Raw genomic sequence first — 20814 nt, forward strand, 5'->3', positions numbered from 1 at the left:
TTTAAAGCAGTCATTTTCTTCTCTCCAAATACTTAGGAATAAGTCCGATTCTATATTGTTTTCATTGGCGTGGCTAATTAGCACTCACGTATTTGAAGGGAATATTCATTGCAAATTTTCTTATTATTTAATGAAAATAATTTTAATATTTAAAAATGTAAAATAGACTTAATATTTATGATAAAAAGAAAGTAATAAAAAAGACGTGGAGGATTGTTTAAAATTATTATATTGAAATTATTGTGGCTTGTTGAAGATTTGTTGACGGAAACCTAACTCTCATTAAATTGACCTCTTCAACGAGTGAGACCTGTATGGACAAATAACAATGCTCTATTTTTCTGCCAACACTAATATATTAAATAAAACTCCCATGCATTATTGATATTAAGAAAATAATAACGTCATTTACAATTGAATAAATTGTATTTTTTTATAACACGATACTTTTTTTATTATTTATTTAAAACAATGGCCATTGAAGATTTAGTTATGTACACGTAATTACTTGTTTGTCTTCGTAAAAATTATTCTATTATTCATTATTTTGGTGATATATATATATATATATCTATATATATCGTGTACTAGAAGATTAGTTTTTTAATTATGATTACCGTTAAGAAGCTTTCAATAATTACTTTCCTATCTTAATTTTTTATTTTCAATAATTGCTTTAGACTATAGTATTAAAATTGAATTTATATAATATCATATTAGTGTCATGAATTTAAGTATACGTTGAAATTTTCATGTTAAATGTAAAGGAAAAAGTTTAGAGACATTGAAAAAGAAACACCCATAAATATTAAAATATTTTTATATTAAAGATGGTGTCATGTCTATAATATCAATAATTCATATTTTATTAATGGTGAATGTTTCCAGTGAAGAAGTGTTTAAGATATGGATAGAGACAACGATGTTATGATCTGGTAAATAGTTTAAGTGGTTGCAATTTTTATATTAGTAAATTCCTTGTTTTTTTAAAAAGAAAAATCATAATATCATTAATTAGAAAAAGATGTGTTTGTTGTAAGAAGGTTTCGTTATCATCAAAACATTAAAAATCGGCTTGGTGATCAAAAGAACACCTCATTAATTAGCCTCTTTCAGAGCTTCAAACGCGAAGAAAATAAATCTTCATCCACAAAATATCTCCAATCATTGTCATTTTTTTATATAACCAGGCATTTTTTATAGAATAAAATCTAATTCGAGTAATTCGTGGTTATTATGATTTACAAAAAGTTAAAAACTTACCTCTCTATATATAATTTGAACACAAAATTAAATTAAACACGCATTTTAAATTATTATTATATATAGAGAAAGGTTGGTGAACTAAGTTCTTTTTTCAGTATATTTTAACAAAGTATACCCAATTTTGGATAAAAAAAATCTTTATTCATAAGAAAAAAGACATAATTTAAACACATGAGTATTTTTATAATTTTTAATTTAAAATAAAAAAAATACTTTCCCAATCTTAATTCATCTTTCTCACTTATTTAATTTATTTTTTTTTTATTTTCATCTGTCTCTCACTCACATACAACAACCCACACTAATTAGATAGAAAGGATAAAATATTCGTTAGATTTTACTATAAAAACCTAATCTTTTTATGTCTCAAATAATAATATCCGGTAGAACATTTGGCCATTTTACCGCTGAATGAATTTTATTGTCATAACCTCCATCAACTTTTCATGATTTTTTACTATATTAATTTTTTGGTAAGCAAAATAGACTAATTTATTGCAATGGTAGAAAAACACTTTTCGTTTATTTTAGCCCATGATTTAATCTTATTTTGATGTAGGAAACTCTCACATTTTAAGGTTAAAATTTTTTTAGTACTTAATGTCACATTTTTTAAGTTAAAACTTCTAAAAAAAATGGGTTTTAATCTAATATCTATATTTGTAATTTTTCTTTTTTGTTCCTATTATTAGTTGTTGTCAAATACTGTGAGATTAACATAAATTTATTATTAAGTGTAAAAATCGTTTTAGAATTTATGGTTAAACATGGTTTTGGCTTGGAAAATTTTGGAGATGATCCGTCACAAAGTAGTGAATACAATTTGTTATCAACATGAAGGTATGTTCAAATTGTTATTCCTTTTTAAGGTTATAGAATTGCAACTGAAGTTTTTTTTTCTTTCAAACTTCTGAAAGACCTAAACTTTGGATGAAGTACCATGTTTAGGAGATTAATTTTAAGGTTTACATGTTTCCATTACAGAGTAATGAGTAATGAGTCTTCACTTTACAAATTAACATGATTTTAATTCAAAGTATATAAATTATTTTGTTATTCAAAGGTTAAGCAATGTAAATAAAGGAGGTCATCAAACAAAAGAGACGACGTATTAATCAAAACATCAAACCTCCATAAAGATAAACTATTACTTTGTTAAAATATATCAACAAAAAATATTAATAAATAATTTAATAAGAGCTCGGATAGAATGATACATCAAACAAACAAACATAAATAAATATATATATATTAAATTAATTTGTGAGTTATAACATTAATTAATAAAAATTGAGAACAAAATAAATTAAATATTTATTATTTTATTTAAAAAATTGTAGTTCACACTATTATGAATTTTAAAAGTTAAATTAATATGATTGTCCAGTTTTGGATTTTTTAAAAATTTAAATATGGATTTATTTCCTTTCAAATATATTTTAAGGTTTTTGGCAATGGAAGAACAGTAGACACCTAGTAGCAGCGATGTGAATTTATATGCTTAAAAAAACGCCACGTTGGCATATCAGAAAGAAAACGCAAATTCCTGCTCTCTATTTGGTCGTGTTTTTGTGGTCCACATTATAATTGTTCCCCTAAATGCATGGACCCCACACACGTGAACGCAACATCCATGTTCTACCAAAATTCAAGAAACAACTTCACCAAATAATTCCTTTGCTTGCATATGTAGGAGAAAAAATAAACATCACTGTCTTACACAACATATGGAAAGCTCTTAAATTAGGGTTTCTTTTTTAAATTACATTTTTCATTCACAAAATAGCATTAGAAACATGTGAAGACAATGTAAGAAAAAATTATGCATAAACGTTTCTGTTTCAGAGATTGTAAATGATGTCCCCATTTTTTTTTTAATTTTTATAATTGTAAATCATTTCATTTTGCCAACTTATAAAAATCTGTAATTTTAATTTATTCTTACACATAAATTTGATATTTTGTGGTGATTTTTACACTTATAAAGGTGATAGACGAATTAAAATCATAATATATAATATGCAATATTGGTTTTTCTATTAAAAAATAACTAAATATAATTTTATTATATAAAAGTAATTTATAAATAAGATTTTACATCTAATAACATATTTCTCGTAGAAATATATATCCAGTGTAAAAGTCATTAAAAATGGACTATAAATTTATAGATTTAATAAAAAAAACAAATGTCACTACAATTTAATAAATAAATTTTAATTTTAATTCAATCAAACTATATATATATATATATATATATATATATATATATATATATATATATATATATATATTAAATTCACTTTATTTTTATCAACTCGTGAGATATGTAATATTTTTTATTCAAATTTAATATTTAGTGACAATTTTTTTACTTTCAGACAAATTTAATCAAAGGACTATAATTTATATACTTTTTTAAGTTTGAAAACTAATTAATAAATTTATAAAATACAGGAAGTAAAACCAGACAAATTAACATTAACTTAAAAAACATCTTTAATAACTTGATACTTGGTATGATATGGGTGAATTGGTCCTTTAGATTACTTATGCATCAAGTTTAGGAAAATAATTATCCTACAAAATTATTATGCATGTGAAACACGTCGAACAGTTTATAGAGACAGATAAAAAAAAATTATTTAACTTGATCATCATTCTTATTCCTAACTGTAGTTAACACGTATCGAATTGCGTGTACGTTAATTAATTAAAGATTAGGGTTATATTATTTATATATTTTCACATCGAAAACATAAAGCAAAACAAACTATAGGAGATTTAACAACAACAAGGTGTTAATGTAAACAATACCTATATCAATCGGATTGCTAATAAAAATAATATTTTAAGCAATTTAGTCCATTTTGTTAGTCAAACTAATACGAGATTTATTCGGAATGATTTTGTATAAAGAAAAGAATTATTTGATTGGACCACTTTAGAATTGGTTGAGTAGGACCATTGCAGATTAAAAAGATGTGCATGCATAACTACAAAATAAACAATTTAAATAATATATGTTCGTACAACTTTCTTTCAACCATTATCTCTTTCACCTTAAAAGGGAATTTCATTTTGAATTCTGTCTCACTTTTATATTATTATTATTTAAACTAGTTTTATGTATTTTTAGAATATACTTTTTCTCGAGAATATTCCCTATTTCCCTTTCTGCAACAGAAAACAAAAACAATTCAGTTTTCAAATATTTGTAGCTTTCTTTTTTATTGCAAAAAATCAATAAACTAGATAATTAACACGTCTATTTTATAGTAAGTAAATGATTTTTTTATTTTTTAATGAAATATATTGTTTCTCTAGTTCTTGATTTACGAGTTTAATCTCCGTACTTGTTTCGTCCTGACTCTATTTTCCATATTTAACAAAAAAATTAACTTGGTCTAACATTTAATTTTGCTGCATTTTATTTTGTGAACTATATATTTTAATTAATTAAATTATTTTTTATGGCATTAAAAAACGTGTTATTTTGGAAAGAACAAATAAGTCCGTACTTATGACTGTTTTCGTCTTTTAATTTTCTTTTATTTTAAGATGTATATAATTATAATTTTTTATAATTATTTTATACTAAAGAAAAACTTTGTATACTCTTTTAATATTAAACATTAATTGTATCATACTTTTTAAAAAGTATTTAATAAATATGTGGACTCGTAACAAGTACCCATCAACAGAAGAGAACGAGAATGACAATCAAATATGAAAAACATGATAAATATACTTTTTTTTTTTACTTCAGAACAATGAAAAATATATTCAAATTAAGGTATCTGGGTTGATTTTCGTCTTCAATTAATAAAGAAGAAAAAACAGATTTTCAAATAAAATTCTTGTGTGTTACTTATTTTTATCAGTTCAAACTACGCAACTTGATAATCATATATGCACTGAAATTATCCATTCAAATTCGCAAAAGATTAGTACTGTGGTTAATTTTTTTATTTAAAACTAATCCTAGAAATGGAAAACTAATATTTTTATTAATTTAATGTTGGAGAAAATTATGAAAAGAATATACAATGAAATCTCTAGTACATTATAGTAATTTTATTAGTTTGTTTATAAAAGAAAAATAATTAAATAGTATTGGGCCATAGTTTAGATTAATTTCCACATGGCATGTAAATAAATATATGATGCAGAAATTGATTGAGACATACATAGATTGTAGTTCTAAATTTTCTAATTTTTTTTTATATAAAAAAAAAGTTGAAATGTTGTATTCGTTCACTTTCAATTTTCTGTATTGAGGGGTGGAAATTAATTTGATCATGGCTTGAAAAATTTACTATTCAAGTTTGTGTATTGGTTTGTCAACAGAGATACAATAGAGATGACGCAAGGAAGAAGATGATGGTAGTGGCAGCGCTTGCATGATGTACTAAAAGAGGGTATTTTAGTATTTTTCAATTAGTAATAGGGGCTTCAGTTAGTAATATAGGATTTGCAGGAGAAAAACCCATAACACTTCTTTTAAGGCCCAGAACACAATACTTCACTGGCAATTTTATCCTGCACCCCCATATTTTCTTTCTACACCCCATAGTCTTTAAAATACCCCTTATACCCAGTGAGTAAATTATTTTTTGTTGTATAATTTATATTCTAGATAATAAAATCATAAATATTTTGAACTACACCATTCCAAACAAAACAAAAAATTTATTATTTTTTATATTCCATATTCTACTACGTAAAATGTACGGAATATAGGAACGAAACATGGGGTGCAATAAGAATTTGTCTAAAATGTTAAACCTAAATAGAAAGTGAAAATAATATATATAATAAAGAATAAAAATGAGATAACTTAAAAAGAAAGCATAGTTTTTGCAATTTTAAATTATGTTATTTCTTTGGCTTTTGTTAAAAAAACCTATTTTTTGTCATTTTCATTATGGAAAAAGGTTTTATTGTCTCTTGTTATTGACGTATTTGAAGGAGTTGATGCTATTTTTTCTAAGAAGTTGGTGAAGAACAGATAAACTTTTGATTAAGTAAAACAAATATAGCCGGCAATATATTATGATTTTCCTTTTTAAACCCTTTTCTACGTACCACAACTACAACTATTTTTTTTATCTTATTATATTGTCACTCACAGAAACTTCAACCATGGAATAATGATTTCTGTTTTTTTACATATTTTCCTAAGATTAATGATATATAATGCGGGAGTCGAAAAAAAAAATTAAGTTTAATATGTTATAATGCTATCATGATATTATGATTGTTATACTTAATTCGAGAAAATTAATGAAAATAAAAAAAAATTAATAAAAACCAAAAGCAAGACATTTTTAGGTTTCTTTTTTAATTTTTTTCTGTTGGAAGTAATTAATGAAGTTTGTCAACATAATTTAAAAATTATTGTCAATTTCAAGACTACTTCAAACAAGAAAAATACTTAATTTTTCAATTCTTAAATGGGAAACCTAAAAGGTTTGGTTTGGCGCATTTGTCTTCTTTTGAGTTCCATTCAGATAGACTTGAAAGTCAAAGTATGACATAGTCTTCTCCATAGCTACCCTTTATACCACTTTAGGCATAACATACACTGTTCATGCATTTTTTTTTCTTTTTCTTGTTGATAATTAAGAATTATTTTTTTCAAAAATTAAAATATATTGCTTCTTCTTCGTAAATATTATTTTGTTTGTTTTTTAAATTGTTTCTGTTGGTAAGATCGAGGTTAAGTCTTATACAATTTCTTCTTACTCTAAACTTAAGTCACAGTTTGTTTATTAATTTTTCTTACCTCCAATCGAGTGTCACTTACAGAAAACACTTTCACACTCAAGTCAGTATTTGTCTAGTCAATTTGACAATAAATGTATAGTAAAACAAGTAACCAAATACCTGAATATTAAATATGTATTTAAAAAATTCTGTGATGAGTTTTTATTAGGGCTAATCCAATTACAGTCCACACACCAATAAGCTGAATTAAGGTCAACTTAATTATTCTTGATAGTTAATTTTATCTGTGATTGGATTGATATCTTCACCGGTCGTTTTGTTACTAGATAGTCGATCTCTCGATCATGACCGCCAGCGGTTATACATTATATAAACAATTTTTTCAATAAATAAGATTATGTGTAAAATGTATTATTGGTTCTTTTCATGACTTAGAATGTTCTTGAGACTCATTCCCACTATCAAGATCCATGGTTCACGAGGAAAAACTTGCATTCTCGTGGGAACAACACAAAAGAAGTACTAAGCAATTGTTGGAAAAATTATTTCTTTTCCCATTATTATGTATTTATTTTGAATATATAAGTTATGAAAGTTCTAAGGATTCTTTCTTGTACAGAAACTAAAAATTATTACTTTGAAAATGCATGCAATCTTGAAATTCACCAACTTGCATGTTCGTGCTTTTTGTTAGAACAACGTGCTTCGAATATGCAATTAATTCATATGGCTTTATGACAGTTTGAAATCTGATACAGTTGAAGGAAACATCGCACATGATCATCACATGTTGTTACCAAAAGACACAACACAATAACGAATTGGGACATATTTGACTGACAAAGAAAACCACGAGAAAACACACATATTATTATATATGCACATGTCTGTGTGTGAAGAAACAGAGAACTAGATGGATGAAACACTACATGGATAACTTATAATGGTTATCAAACAACATATCAAGATTTACAAATGAAAGTCACATAATATTAAAAATAAGGCAAAAATTTAGCCAATTTTTTGCTGTTGTTAAGAAGTGGATAAGTTTGTACTTATTTCTAAATTACTCATGTTTCTGATCTGCATTGTACTTCCAACATGTTTTAACAAAATACAATATCCTGTTACCAAATATGCCTTCGGCAAAGAAAATAGACCAGAAGAAAAGCATTTGAAGTTTTCAGCTATAAAAACAACAGTGCTTTGCCCGGTCAGATGGTTGGGAATATGGTAATCAAAGAGACCCGACAATAAATCTTATCATGTTCTTTTCAGTAGTTTCTTTTTTTATTTAGAAACTACAAATTAAACTAGAGATTTATTAAACTATTAACTAATTATTTACTTAGACTAGTTCATGCTTATAAATAAACTTTAATTGATAATAACATGTGCAGAAGACGCTTAAGTTCTGTAGAGATTAAGATTATACGAGTATTGCTCTAAAACGTAACATGGTTGACATTCTTTTTGCAACTCCGATGTCAGCTTGGCAACTTAAGGAAGCTGTCGTGTTGATATCACGAACATAAGAGTCAAAACGTTACCTATAATTATTAAAAAAGAAAAACAGGTGTGATGTAGAGCCTGTTGTGGGGTGCATGGCCCTTACCACACTTCAATCTTTGAAGAGTCAAAGCGAGCAAACGAGTTATGTTTGTACAGCGATTAGCAAAATTTTCCTCCCATTGACTGGGCTGTTTCCTCTGTCAGCCTTTGCTTCCACTTCTTTATCTAAGCCCATACAGTGCACATCTTCTTTTTACTTCTTCTTTCCCCCCACACAGCTTGGAGATCTTTTCATTCGCACCCTGTTCGCCATTGGTGTTGTTGTTCTCTCCTCTGATACAAAAGATTAAAACTTTGATCATGGGAAACAGCTGCAGAAAACCAGTGGCTCATGTGTCTTCCACAAGTTTCTTTGGTCAGTTTTAATTTGGTTGTTTTAATCGTGTGTGTGTGTGTTTGCCCTCATTTTTCTTTAGTGCAAAATATAAATAAGCCTTGAGTTGTTTTTCTTCTGCTTTGATGCTTTGAATTTTGATATTTGTTTGTCATGGTGGATGGTTCCATTTTTGTGTCTTTGGTTTACACGGAGAGAAGAAGAAGAAGAAGGCGATGGTTTCCAAAGGGTAAGAGTTAAAACAATAGTTCACAGGCTGTAACCTGGAAGATTACTGGACTAGCTATTTTTCTATGAACCTTCTTGTTCTGTTTTCTTGTTTTTTAGTGTTCTCAAGGCCTTGGTTTCGTAGAACTGGATGGATTTTTTTGTATTTTTGTTAACTTAAATGTAAGCCTCCAGATTGTGTGGGTATTGGTATGAAAATGATGGAAATTGTGAGGTTTCTTCGCTTTGATTCAGGTTCTAAATAATGTTGGATGATTTTCGCCTTTTATTTCTTCTTAGAAGCAGTGACTGGTATGAATTAACATTCTTAGTTGCCTTTCAACTCTTTGATTTCATCTCTCTCAAAGAAGTGACAATATTTGTGTATATACATGTGTGCCAAATTAATTTATAGACAGTGTTTCAGATTAATTTACGCATAATAGTACAATCTTCTGTACAAAAATAGAGAAGTTACTGTAGTGGCTGATTGTAACTTGCATTTCATTTACTCTCAGGAGGCTCAAAGTCTCGAAGTAAGACAAAAGAGAACTCAAAATCTACTGAAGGAAAAGCTCCTTTAAAAACTTTAGGATCAAATGTTGACAAACGTATCTCCAGTAACCTAAAGTCCTTCACCTTCAATGAACTAAAAGAGGCCACTAAGAACTTCAGGCAAGAAAACTTGATTGGAGAAGGAGGGTTTGGGTTTGTATACAAGGGATGGATAGATGAGAACACTTATGCTCCCACAAGACCAGGGACTGGAATTGTTGTGGCCATCAAAAACCTTAAACCAGAAAGTTTTCAAGGCCACAGAGAATGGCTGGTATGTCCAAGTCCTACACAAACTCTTAAACTGTTGTATAACTTCTTGGTGTTGGTAAGCCTTGACTCATTTTCTGCCCATTATGTTTGCAGGCAGAAGTCAATTATCTAAGCCAGCTTCACCATGAAAATCTGGTGAAACTTATTGGTTACTGCTCAGATGGAAAAAACAGGCTTCTAGTTTATGAGTTTATGCATAAAGGAAGTTTGGAAAATCATTTATTTAGAAGTAAGTAGTGCATTTACTCTTCAAGATATTTAGTCTGAAATGATGCATTGGGTACCATTGTACAAAGGGGTTGAAATAGGCAAGACTAAGCTTTGGATGTAGACCTAAACCTAATCTGTTCTAGTTTGAGTTTAGGCCTACCACCAAAGCTTAGTCTTGCTTATTGTATAAAGGAAGTTTGGAAAATCATTCATGCAGAGGTTGTGCATTCACTCAACATATTTAGTCTCCATTAATCCATTTGAATACTAATGTACAAAGGGGTTAGAATGAGATTAAGCCAAACTTTGGTAAACTTAAACCTGGTCTAATTCATAATTGCAAAATCTGAGTCTGATCTGATTGTCTATTATATGTCAATGTTAAAGTCATAACTTTGCTTGTTTGAACGCTCGGCTTAACCTCAAAACCTGTTTTATATAAGATCTATAAGCCTATAAGTCTAGATTGGCCTTCAAAAAATCATTATTGGTAATTATGTTTTTATATTAGTATATTGTGGCATATATTTTTATATATTATTTGTATAATGTAATGTTATATATATAACCAGACCAACCTATCAAGTCTAATAGACATTTTGCAGAGTCTCAAGAAACTTAGCCTTTATACATAAACAAGCTTTTTAAAAAGTCTAAACCTTGATTTTTAATAAGCAGTTGAGGTCTAATTCAGACCCTAACAGAACTTCTGACTTGTTTAGTATTTACACCCTTATGTTCAACATAGTTGTTTTTGAACTGAACCATAGTTTCCTCCTGATTCATAATACCTTAATTTTGGTTTTATATTTCTGCAGAAGGTGTTCAACCTATTCCCTGGACTATCCGGATCAACATTGCAGTTGCTGTTGCAAGAGGATTAACATTTTTACATACCCTGGATAGAAATGTTATATATCGTGATTTAAAGGCAGCCAACATCCTACTTGATTCGGTATTTAACACTGAAAGTTTGGCTTGTGAATTTGTGAAGAAAACAACACCTGTTGTTTGCATGTATGTCTTCATTCTGAAAGAGTAGAACTATGATATATGCAGGATTTCAACCCAAAGCTTTCGGATTTTGGCTTGGCAAGAGATGGTCCTACAGGAGACAACACTCATGTTTCAACCAGAGTTATTGGTACTCATGGTTATGCTGCACCGGAGTATGTAGCTACAGGTAAAGTAACCTTTCCATTTTTCTATACCCTTTTATGAAAAGTGTTAGGTTCTTAGCTTTTGGATGTTCGGATTGACAGTACCAAAAAAAAAAGCAAGGAACAATTGAGACACAAAAAAGATGCAATAGTACACTGTTATTACTGTTAATGAACACTTGAGACTTACTTTTATCATAAAAATTATTCCAATCTGAATGCATACTATACCAGTTTACTACACTACCGTGTGTTAGTACTTGGTAAAAGAGACCTAGCACCTAGCGTAGGCAATTTGTCAGTCACTTCTTCATGCAGGATCACAGCTTAAAATGAAGAAGCAAAATTGGCTAAATTATATGCCATTACACATAATATAAAACTAAAGGGCAAAACAGTTCATAATATTTCTTCAAAACTCTAGAGAGCCTTCTGACAAATACTAATTAGTGCTCCATGTGTTGGGTGTAGAATAAACTTAAATGTATTATCCGTTGGAGTCTTATGAATAGTTAATGTATTAACCGTTATAGTTAATGTATTAGTCATTTTTGTTTGTTTTGAGTACAACAGTAAGAAATATGTGACTCTATAAATTGCATTGTTGATTGCATGAATAGCACAATAACAACATAGGTGAATCAGTTTATTTACAAGAGAGATTTGTCTACACCATGTACTGTGATGTTATGTCCATGATTTATGAAGTTGATGAACCTATCTTTTGCTAAATATAATAACTTTGCCATTTGAATAAACAAACAGGTCATTTGACCCCAAGGAGTGATGTATACAGCTTTGGAGTTGTGTTGTTAGAGTTACTAACAGGAAGGAGTGTAGTTGAAGATGAGAAACCTGGATTTTCGGAAGAAACACTGGTGGATTGGGCAAGGCCATTCCTGAGTGATAGCAGAAGAATTTGGAGAATCATGGACACAAGGTTAGGTGGTCAATACTCCAAGAGAGGAGCACAGGCAGCAGCAATACTTGCACTACGGTGTCTAAATACAGATCCAAAAAACAGACCAACTATGGTGAATGTGCTAGCAGAATTGGAAGCACTAAATTCCTCAAATTCATTCCCAAGAACCCCAAAATCTGGAACTGAGAATCATACAACAAAGCATTCTAGTCATTCCCAAAAATCAGCTACAAATAATAACAGACTATGAGCTGTTTTTCTCTCTCTGCTAATAATGCTTCTGCATCCCAACCAGTGTTTTGTTCTTTCAATTTTTGGTGCAAATAGTAGTAAGTTTGAATAAAATTTGTTAGAAACACTTTTAGGAGAGAAAAAGTATAAAGGAAGAATAGAATTTTATTTTTTTTTGTAAATATTAAGATTAGGTAAAATCTATTTTTTAAATAAATTAATATAAAACAAATTTTACTATAACAATGATTTCTTAATTCACGTGTTCTTTTAGGTTTATTAGTCTTCTAATTTTTGTAAAAATTGAATTAACCAGACAAACTCTATATTCACACAATTTACATGCAATATAAATTTGGTAGCATCTACGCTGACTCTTCGTAATTAATGTCCTTAGAGTAGTGGTTAAGGAGTAATAAAAAACTTCAAAAAGAGGGTATTAATTAAATAATATATTAGAGAGGTATTGCAAATCATATTACACTGTAATATATAGCGCTGTTGATGTAATCAATTATATATAATGAGTTTTTGCACTTATATATGTTATATAAAAAAATTATTTTAAGATAATCAATTTTTTTGGATTGTTTAGAAAAATACTTTTCATAGCAACGAAAAGAAGTCTAAATTTATTTGCATTTGTTTTAATTATTTCGGCATTCAAAATAACCAACTAATGTAAGGTTAATATGAAAAAGAAAATTTAGTATATGGATGCTTTGTAAGTATCAACAATAACTTTAGGTTGGAACGATTGTAGAAAGTATAACATGTGACACTACGAATTCCAATTATCCACGATTAAAAATAAGAACATTTGAACCTAGTGCATTCTTCAGTGGGTGGGTGCCTGGGTGCAGTTTAAAAATTAATAAAAAAGAATCAATTTTATTTTTTTATAAGTGGGTTGTTAATTTTTCTAATGTTTTAAATGTGCTTCGACATTATAATAGGAAATAAGATATAAAGCAGAATGTACTAAGTAATTTTGATACTGTATTAGAATTATATCAGTGGAGTAAACCTCTGTTACAAAGCTGTCATTCAAGAAAATAAAATCAAATAATGGCACTAATTAGAAAGTAGAAAGTAGCTCCTTGCATGATGGAACAATAGAAAAACAAATGACAGAATTCCACAGGCTCCATTCTTCCCCACTTCTGCCTCCTTTGAAATTTGTTTACTTCTTCCACAATCTATCGTAATTCATTAATTTCAGTTCCCTACCCCACCATAACCATCCATATTGAGCCTATTTATTTATTTATTACTACATATCGTGCCTGTCATACTAAAGTATAAAACTAACAAAAAGTTGTACAAGTATCCTGAAAAGAATCAGTAAGCAGCTGCTTATAACACATTTTGAAGTATGCTGCTATCATCCATACATAATGCACAGGATTCAATGAGTATAGAGAAAAAAAAAACTAAAAAATCGGAGGTTCACTCTTCTTTTGTGGAGCCCTTATGATTAGGAGCACCAAACATTACTGAAGGTGCATGCACACATCACAAAGGTTTCCAGGTACTTAATGAGAATAGTATATCTCAATAATATACAAAACATAGACGTCAGATCTCATATCTTCTTCTAAATAGCTTGATCCATTAATAGTCAGATCTGTCTCAAATTTATCAGGGTATTGCCAAATCATAGTGCTAATATTGATCATCGTAAGAAAGTATATTTACTGCTGCCAACCATACTGTTGTTGATTGCGGTTTCCACCCATCATGTTCGAGCCACGACCAGCTGCTGAACCCCCATATGGACCACCTTGTTGGGGATAATTTGGAGCTCCAACTCCATACCCACTGCCACCACCACCGCCACCGCGAGGACCGCCACCAGGCATGTTATTGGACCCATAAGGTGCCCCCCGCCCTTGAGGAGGATAAGGTCCAGTGCCATAACCACCACCTTGACCTCCTCGATTTGGGTGATTGTATCCTCCGCCTTGGTTCCCATTGGGAGGATATCTTCCTGGTCCACCAGATGGACCTCTAGGTTTCCCATAATGATGAGTGGGTCCTGCAGCAACTGGGGGTTGAGAGCCATGAATCTGTTGGTTTGGTCCTGACCGCATTTGACCATGTTGTCCGGGCTGCTGAATGGGGGGAAGACGACTGTGCTGCTGTGGGTGCTGCATTTTCTGACGCTTAGCCATTTCTTCATTTTGCCGTTGCTGTTGGCGCTTTTTCTTTGTCTGAAACTCATGCGATGACTCGTACTTGGGCAAACTAAGCCGTACATAAGAGTAGGAAGTTGAAAAGTATCGACCAGAAAACGATTAGTCGAGTAGAAACAATAAAGTAAAAAGGAAAGGAAAAGGAGTGAATGAGAAGATATTTATTCCTATTAAGAAGACATATTTTCACGCAAAAAGTGGCATTCTGAAAATAAGTAACTAAAATACATGGAAGTTCTTACCTCTTGGGGTCACATGGTAATGGATCTGTCCAGAAATACTCAGCATCAAGTGCATCTTTCGCAGTAATTCTCTGAAGAAATCAAATCGACAAACACAAAATAATTAATCGTCATAAAATCACGTAAACAAGTGGAAAATAATTACTTCGCTTAGATTTTTTGGTTACAAAAAATTTTCAGGTTACGCCAACACAACTTCATATTTATCAATTACAGCACATATATAATTACTTTACAGAATTCGTCTGAACCAGCAAGCACTGCCATTGATGTTTTTCCGTTTTTCACAAAGGAAAAACCAGACGCATAGCACTTTTCTCTTAAGTTTACTGAGATTTTTGTCAACATCCATGATATAATAAAACAAGCCAGCTATTGTAGATACAGTTAACCATGTCATAATAAAATAGATGGAGCGATAAAAAATAAAACTACGAAAAACAGGCATTTGAACCCTGTAAAATAAAAATTCAAGATTATTTAACAATTAATAAATCAGACTTATAAGTGAAGAAATGATACCTGTGCTGGATCAAGTGTCAACATCTTCTCCAACAACTCCAGAGCATGATGATCAAAACTGTAAGTCATAGGGAAACAAGCTATTTAAATATATAAAAAAAAATCCCAGGAAATGAAATACAGGTTAGCTTTTCTGGTGGATAGAAAAGCATGTATATTTTGATACTTACTGCCGGAAAACTTCCCTCAAACGTCTTTTCATTGGCCTTGTTGGCATAAATTTATTATAATAAGGTATCTTAGAAACCCCAGGCCAGTTGATTTCAGTTGGTGCTCCACACAGCTCATATATTTTATTTAATTGTTCTGGCTACAATGGTTACAAACAAAGCCGGCATTACATTTAAGCTGGAAAAAATTTATCACGAGGATATACAGTAATGTCATGTATTTAAAAAAAAAAGATCAGGAGTGTAATGCAACGTAATGACTAAATTTCCAAAGTATTGGGCAGGTTAGAGATCCAGCAATGTACACAAACATCATCATTAGCATTTCATCTTTTCTTGATGATAAAAATATAAATCACCTTTAAAATAAAAATTTAGACTCAAGTCCTAACACTTGTCCATTTCAGTTTCTGCAGGGAAACACTCTACATTTGAGTCCCTACATGAAAAATATTTACAAATGAAACCCTGATATTTAATTGGTAGTAAATTTGTAATCTATATTAGATACTTTATTTAGTTTTAATTCTTATACAAAAAATACACTTTGTTTTCATCCCTACATGAGAAAAAAAATTCTAAATATTGATATCTACACCTGACACACGAAATTTTTCTGTTGTTGTCCCTCAATAAAAAAAAAATATATCTAACACTTGTACTAACTTTAGCAAACTGCAGAGACCAATTACTGTATGGAATGTAGAACAATATGTCGAGTTTTTACATGCAGGGACTACAACGAAAACTGGTGTCACAAGTGAAGACTAACTTTTTAATTACGGGACTACAAAAAAAACTGGAGTCACAGGTGAGGACTAAATTTTTTATTTTTAATTTAACCTAAAATTAACTTTCAGAGAAATGCTTATATTTAAAATCAAACAAAATAAATAAAAATTTATTTTAATGAAACAGAAAGGTAGTTTATGCTTGTGGCAAGTATCAAGACACTGAATATGATGAGCTACAATGTAAAGAATCTCTTCTTGATACCATTTATGCATAAGCTCGCTGATAATAATACAAGACAAAACCATAACTAGTCCGTTGCACTCAATATCACATCAATCAGTCATCAATTTAGCTTCTAATTTCTCTCAACTTATCATATATAGAATATTACTAACCTCATCTTTTCCAGGAAAGATAGGCTTCCCTTGAAGAAGCTCAGCAAAAATGCACCCAACTGACCACATATCTACAGCAGGCCCATACTTTGTTGTCCCAAGCAGCAACTCAGGAGGTCTACATATATAAAAAAACACTCAAAATATCCCTCGTCCAATCATAACTCATGACAAAAGATGACATTAATTACCTATACCATAACGTTTTTATCAGCATTTTGGTAATTACCTGTACCATAATGTAATGACACGATTTGTAAGATTAGCATTTTGGTCATTAGAAAACGATCGTGCTAGTCCAAAATCTGCAAGCTTAAGGTTTCCCTCGTTGTCTATAAGAAGATTTGAGCCTGCAACAGAAAAAAAATACATAAAATAAGAATAATAAAATTTTACATCCTAAACTAAAACAATCTTTTCAATATACAGACCTTTGATATCACGATGGAGTACTTGATTTACATGACAATAGTGAAGCCCCGTCAACAGTTGTCTCATGTAACACTTACGAAAGGAAGTGAAACACCATTCAGATAACAATAAAACAAGCAACTATTAATATATGAAATAAAACTTGGTATTAACAGTAATACCTTAATTTGGGGAACTGTAAATCTCATCCCAGGTCGGTCAGCAAGGCCTGTTAAATCATGGTCCATGTATTCAAAGACCATATAGATGCCACCTCTATATTTGTTACCATCTGCAATCCCAAAAACAAGAATAAAAAGCGGACAAACTAGGGTTAGTATGCTAACCCCAAAGCAAATTGATGGAAATATTCACACACTAGAACTACAAAGCATAGTAATGATACTGCCCAGCAGTCGGGCTCATACAAGAATGAATGACTTGCCTGGCCTCCCCTGTTCATCTTTCTCAGGACCTGAAAGAAAAAAAATAACATTCTAGATGTATAAATAAAACAAACTTTTAAATCCTAAGTCGTCTAAATTTGATAGTGAAGCTAATTTAGATCTTGAAAAAGGGTACCTGGAGAAGTCACAATTTCTTTCAGCTTGATCACATTTTCATGATGTAGTTTCTTAAGAATTTTGATTTCTCGTATAGCAGTTATAGGAAACTGCAATGGCAAAATTAACAACACAGTTCAGAGGAAAATTTGTACCAACAGAACGTGCTGTAACTTCTGATTTAGGTCCACTGAATGGAATGTGATAAATTATGAATTTTTTTAATCAAAGATATACCCCCTCTCTCTCATTGTCCATACGTATTTTCTTCAGAGCAACAATTTCACCAGTTTTGATCTCTTTAGCCATGTAAACCTGACTGCAAGCATAAATGTATGAAGGTATATCAATTCACTTCAGAATGCATCAGAAAGGAAGCGGATGACATTGATGTGAACAATGCTACAACTAGATGACATTTTATGCGTGATGAAGTTGGAAGCTATCTCCATAGAAGAAATTAATGCGGCGAAAAAATCTACTGCACAGAGAAAGAGAGCAAGGGAACATAAGAAAACAAATTGCACAAGAGTAATAGCCAACTAAACCATAGAAAATAGATCGAGGTTTTAACAAAAGCTTCTGTAACCGTGATCGTAGCCACAAACATCACGGTTATAGGGTCCTTGCAACCACATTGCAACTGAAATGCGGTCCCATCAGCCACATTTTTTCACAATTTCACACAACATCAAGGATTGCCAACAAAACTGAAACGGTGATCACAATTTTAAAACATGGAACCAATAAATAAATTTAAAAAAAAAGGATATATAACAATTAAACCCCAAAGCACCCACCAATAAATAACTATAACGATTTCTTCACTCTAAAATGCTCTGATTGATAAGAGATAGGTGCTCAAGATCAAGACCCCTAAATGTTCAGGTTTAAGTTGCTTTGAATTTCAGCCTAGCTTAACAAAATATATGGGATTGTTCCAATAGAGTGTTGCATAGTAAACACGCTTTGTTATAATTGAGAACATACATTTTCAACTTCCATATTAAAAAAGACAACCCAAAAATAATGTAAAGCTTAAGCAGTACAGAAATTGAAAACTAACCCATATGTGCCTTCGCCAATTTGCTCCAGTTTCTCGAAGCAATCGACACTTCTGGATCCACAAGTGGGCGATTCATTAACGTTCAATTGCCCTGGAGCTGCAATAGCCATTGCTCCCTAATCTTCCAAGTTCCAAATTCGGATTCAACAGCGAATCGAATGAATCAGGGTTCCGCTTAGGGTTTCTCGCGCGCGAAATTTCCCGAAAATTACCCACAAATCAAATAATAAAGCCTGTAAAGATAAAATTCTGATATAGGAGTTGTAAAGATATAAGTAATTTTCAGAAGAATATATCTTTAATTTTGATTTTATTGTTCAAGTCTATTTTCCATTTAATAAAAGAATCAAATAATATATATTAGTATGACTTAACTGTAAGTATTATTAGTTTGATTATAATATATATAAGTTTTTAGACTAGAAAAATTACAATTGTAATATTTGATACATATCTTTTTATGTATTTTACTCTATTTATATCAATATCAATCTCACGTTATGTGAGATTTGATTTAAAAAAAATCAATACTGTTTAGTGATCTATTATACATATTTATCAAAGTAGTATAACATTTTATTATAAAAATATTTTGTATTTGTAAATTAATCTTTGTTCTTTTAATTATAAAATAATAATAAGAAGAAGAAGAAGGTATTACCACATCACCGAGTTAACTCGATTGGTGCAAATTATAATGAGACCACTACATTTTTTAAAATAGGTACTAAAGAAAAAAAAACTAATTGTGGAAAAAAAACAATTAAATGATAATATAAAAATCTTTTTATTTCTAAAAATAATTTATAAACTCTTTAATGTGATAATTTAAAAGTCATTTAAGAAAACCTACTATTTTCAATTTTCCAAAATAAGAGGTTATTTTTCAGTCCTAAAATTGTTTTTTTTATATAAAAAAAATATTTCACTGAATTATTTACAATTATTTTATTAAAGCAAGGAAAATATTTTGAAAAGATAGAATAACAAACAACGTATATTATCATGTTTAGAAGATAGTGTGATTATATTTTAGAAGTGTAGTGTTGTCTTTTTATGCTTTATATCTTTTATTTTATTTTATTTTTAATAAATTTTTAAATAATGGCAATTAATTGATGACCTTTAGAAGATTAAAAGTCTTGATAGTAAAACTGAACTTCAAAATATTATACCTTCTTATTTCATGTTTTAAAAAGAGGACAATATATCATTATTTTACTACTGTATTTTTACCATTTATTTAAATAAGAGTTTAATTCACTCTTACGATTGGTCATAGACACTAAAAATGATCAAATATTAAAATCAAGTGCTTATGCTTTTATTGATAGTTTATTAATAAAGAATACGAAAATACAAATACTGTACAGACCATTGTTATATTTCATATATAAAATTAATATTGAACTCTCGAGATCCTCTAGGTGCTACATTTTAAATTTCATATCTAATTTGATCCACCAAATAAAAATTTGGATCTTTTTTTAGTTTGGAGCTATTTGTATTGATGTTAAATTATACTTTATCTTTAATTTCAGTTATTATATTAACTAAATTCATCAATATAAAGTTAACATGAAGACTGAATATATATTTTAGTATTTAAAAGGTTAATTTCATGTTGTATGGTAAAAACGTGAAATATTTGAGATTAGATTCATGAATAAATTTTCCAAGAACAACTAATGTAAGACCCTGGAAAATAACGTACGCTGGAGTACGCGTGGTAGCTGGAGAACGAGACACCTCAACAACGTACGTGGCGACCGCAGAGCGAGACACTTCACCAACGGACGCCAGGTGTCACGCTGCATGGAGTCTGGAGTGAGGAGCGCAGTGCAGTTTGCGTGTCACTCTGAGAGCGCGACACTTCAACAACGGACGCCAGGTGTCATGATGAGGGGAGTCGGAAACCAGTTAGTAGAAAACAGGTGTCGGCTGAAGAGGGGACGTTTGTTCTCGAATGTGGAGCAAAACTTGAATTTTCAGAAAAATCTACTCCACTCTCTGCATGCACCCTCTTTCCAGAATTCTGAAGAATCCCCTTTTTCT

The 20814-nt window shown here is 30.2% G+C and overlaps 2 protein-coding genes across 3 annotated transcripts; one reads left to right on the forward strand and one right to left on the reverse strand.

Moving 5' to 3' along the window:
• The first annotated feature begins 8709 nt into the window (after nt 1–8709).
• LOC148204621 (putative serine/threonine-protein kinase PBL2) lies at nt 8710–12628 on the forward strand. 2 transcript variants are annotated; one of them, XM_088094640.1, is made up of 6 exons: nt 8710–8923; nt 9628–9938; nt 10031–10166; nt 10966–11102; nt 11207–11330; nt 12073–12628. In XM_088094640.1, the coding sequence occupies exons 1-6, from the start codon at nt 8869–8871 to the stop codon at nt 12477–12479; spliced, it is 1170 nt and encodes a 389-aa protein (XP_087950766.1). In that variant the 5' UTR covers nt 8710–8868; the 3' UTR covers nt 12480–12628. The 2 variants fall into 2 exon arrangements, with proteins under 2 accessions (XP_087950766.1, XP_087950762.1); XM_088094636.1 differs by lacking the exon at nt 8710–8923 and adding an exon at nt 8948–9131.
• A 1164-nt stretch (nt 12629–13792) lies between these two features.
• Nucleotides 13793–19005, reverse strand: LOC148204622 (cyclin-dependent kinase C-2-like). Its single transcript, XM_088094646.1, has 12 exons — nt 18760–19005; nt 17931–18012; nt 17713–17803; nt 17576–17605; nt 17313–17422; nt 17151–17223; nt 16949–17069; nt 16720–16837; nt 15590–15729; nt 15420–15477; nt 14898–14968; nt 13793–14707 (listed from the first exon to the last, which is right to left on the reverse strand). The coding sequence occupies exons 1-12, from the start codon at nt 18867–18869 to the stop codon at nt 14155–14157; spliced, it is 1557 nt and encodes a 518-aa protein (XP_087950772.1). The 5' UTR covers nt 18870–19005; the 3' UTR covers nt 13793–14154.
• Nucleotides 19006–20814: the final 1809 nt, after the last annotated feature.

Source organism: Vigna umbellata, chromosome 1, assembly GCF_029865625.1.
Source record: "Vigna umbellata cultivar VRB3 chromosome 1, Vumbellata_1.0, whole genome shotgun sequence".
NCBI classification, from domain to species: Eukaryota; Viridiplantae; Streptophyta; class Magnoliopsida; order Fabales; family Fabaceae; genus Vigna; species Vigna umbellata.

Bases quoted from the DNA above. Each gene is read 5' to 3' on its own strand.
- LOC148204621 (XM_088094636.1), top strand. From the start codon at position 9,056: ATGGTGGATGGTTCCATTTTTGTGTCTTTGGTTTACACGGAGAGAAGA. The intron at 10,167-10,965 runs GTAAGTAGTGCA...ATATTTCTGCAG, and splicing joins GGAAAATCATTTATTTAGAA to AAGGTGTTCAACCTATTCCC. The intron at 11,103-11,206 runs GTATTTAACACT...TGATATATGCAG, and splicing joins CCAACATCCTACTTGATTCG to GATTTCAACCCAAAGCTTTC.
- LOC148204622 (XM_088094646.1), bottom strand. From the start codon at position 18,869: ATGGCTATTGCAGCTCCAGGGCAATTGAACGTTAATGAATCGCCCACT. The intron at 18,013-18,759 runs GTTAGTTTTCAA...TTATGCTTGCAG, and splicing joins ATTGGCGAAGGCACATATGG to TCAGGTTTACATGGCTAAAG. The intron at 15,478-15,589 runs GTAAGTATCAAA...TATGACTTACAG, and splicing joins TTGAGGGAAGTTTTCCGGCA to TTTTGATCATCATGCTCTGG.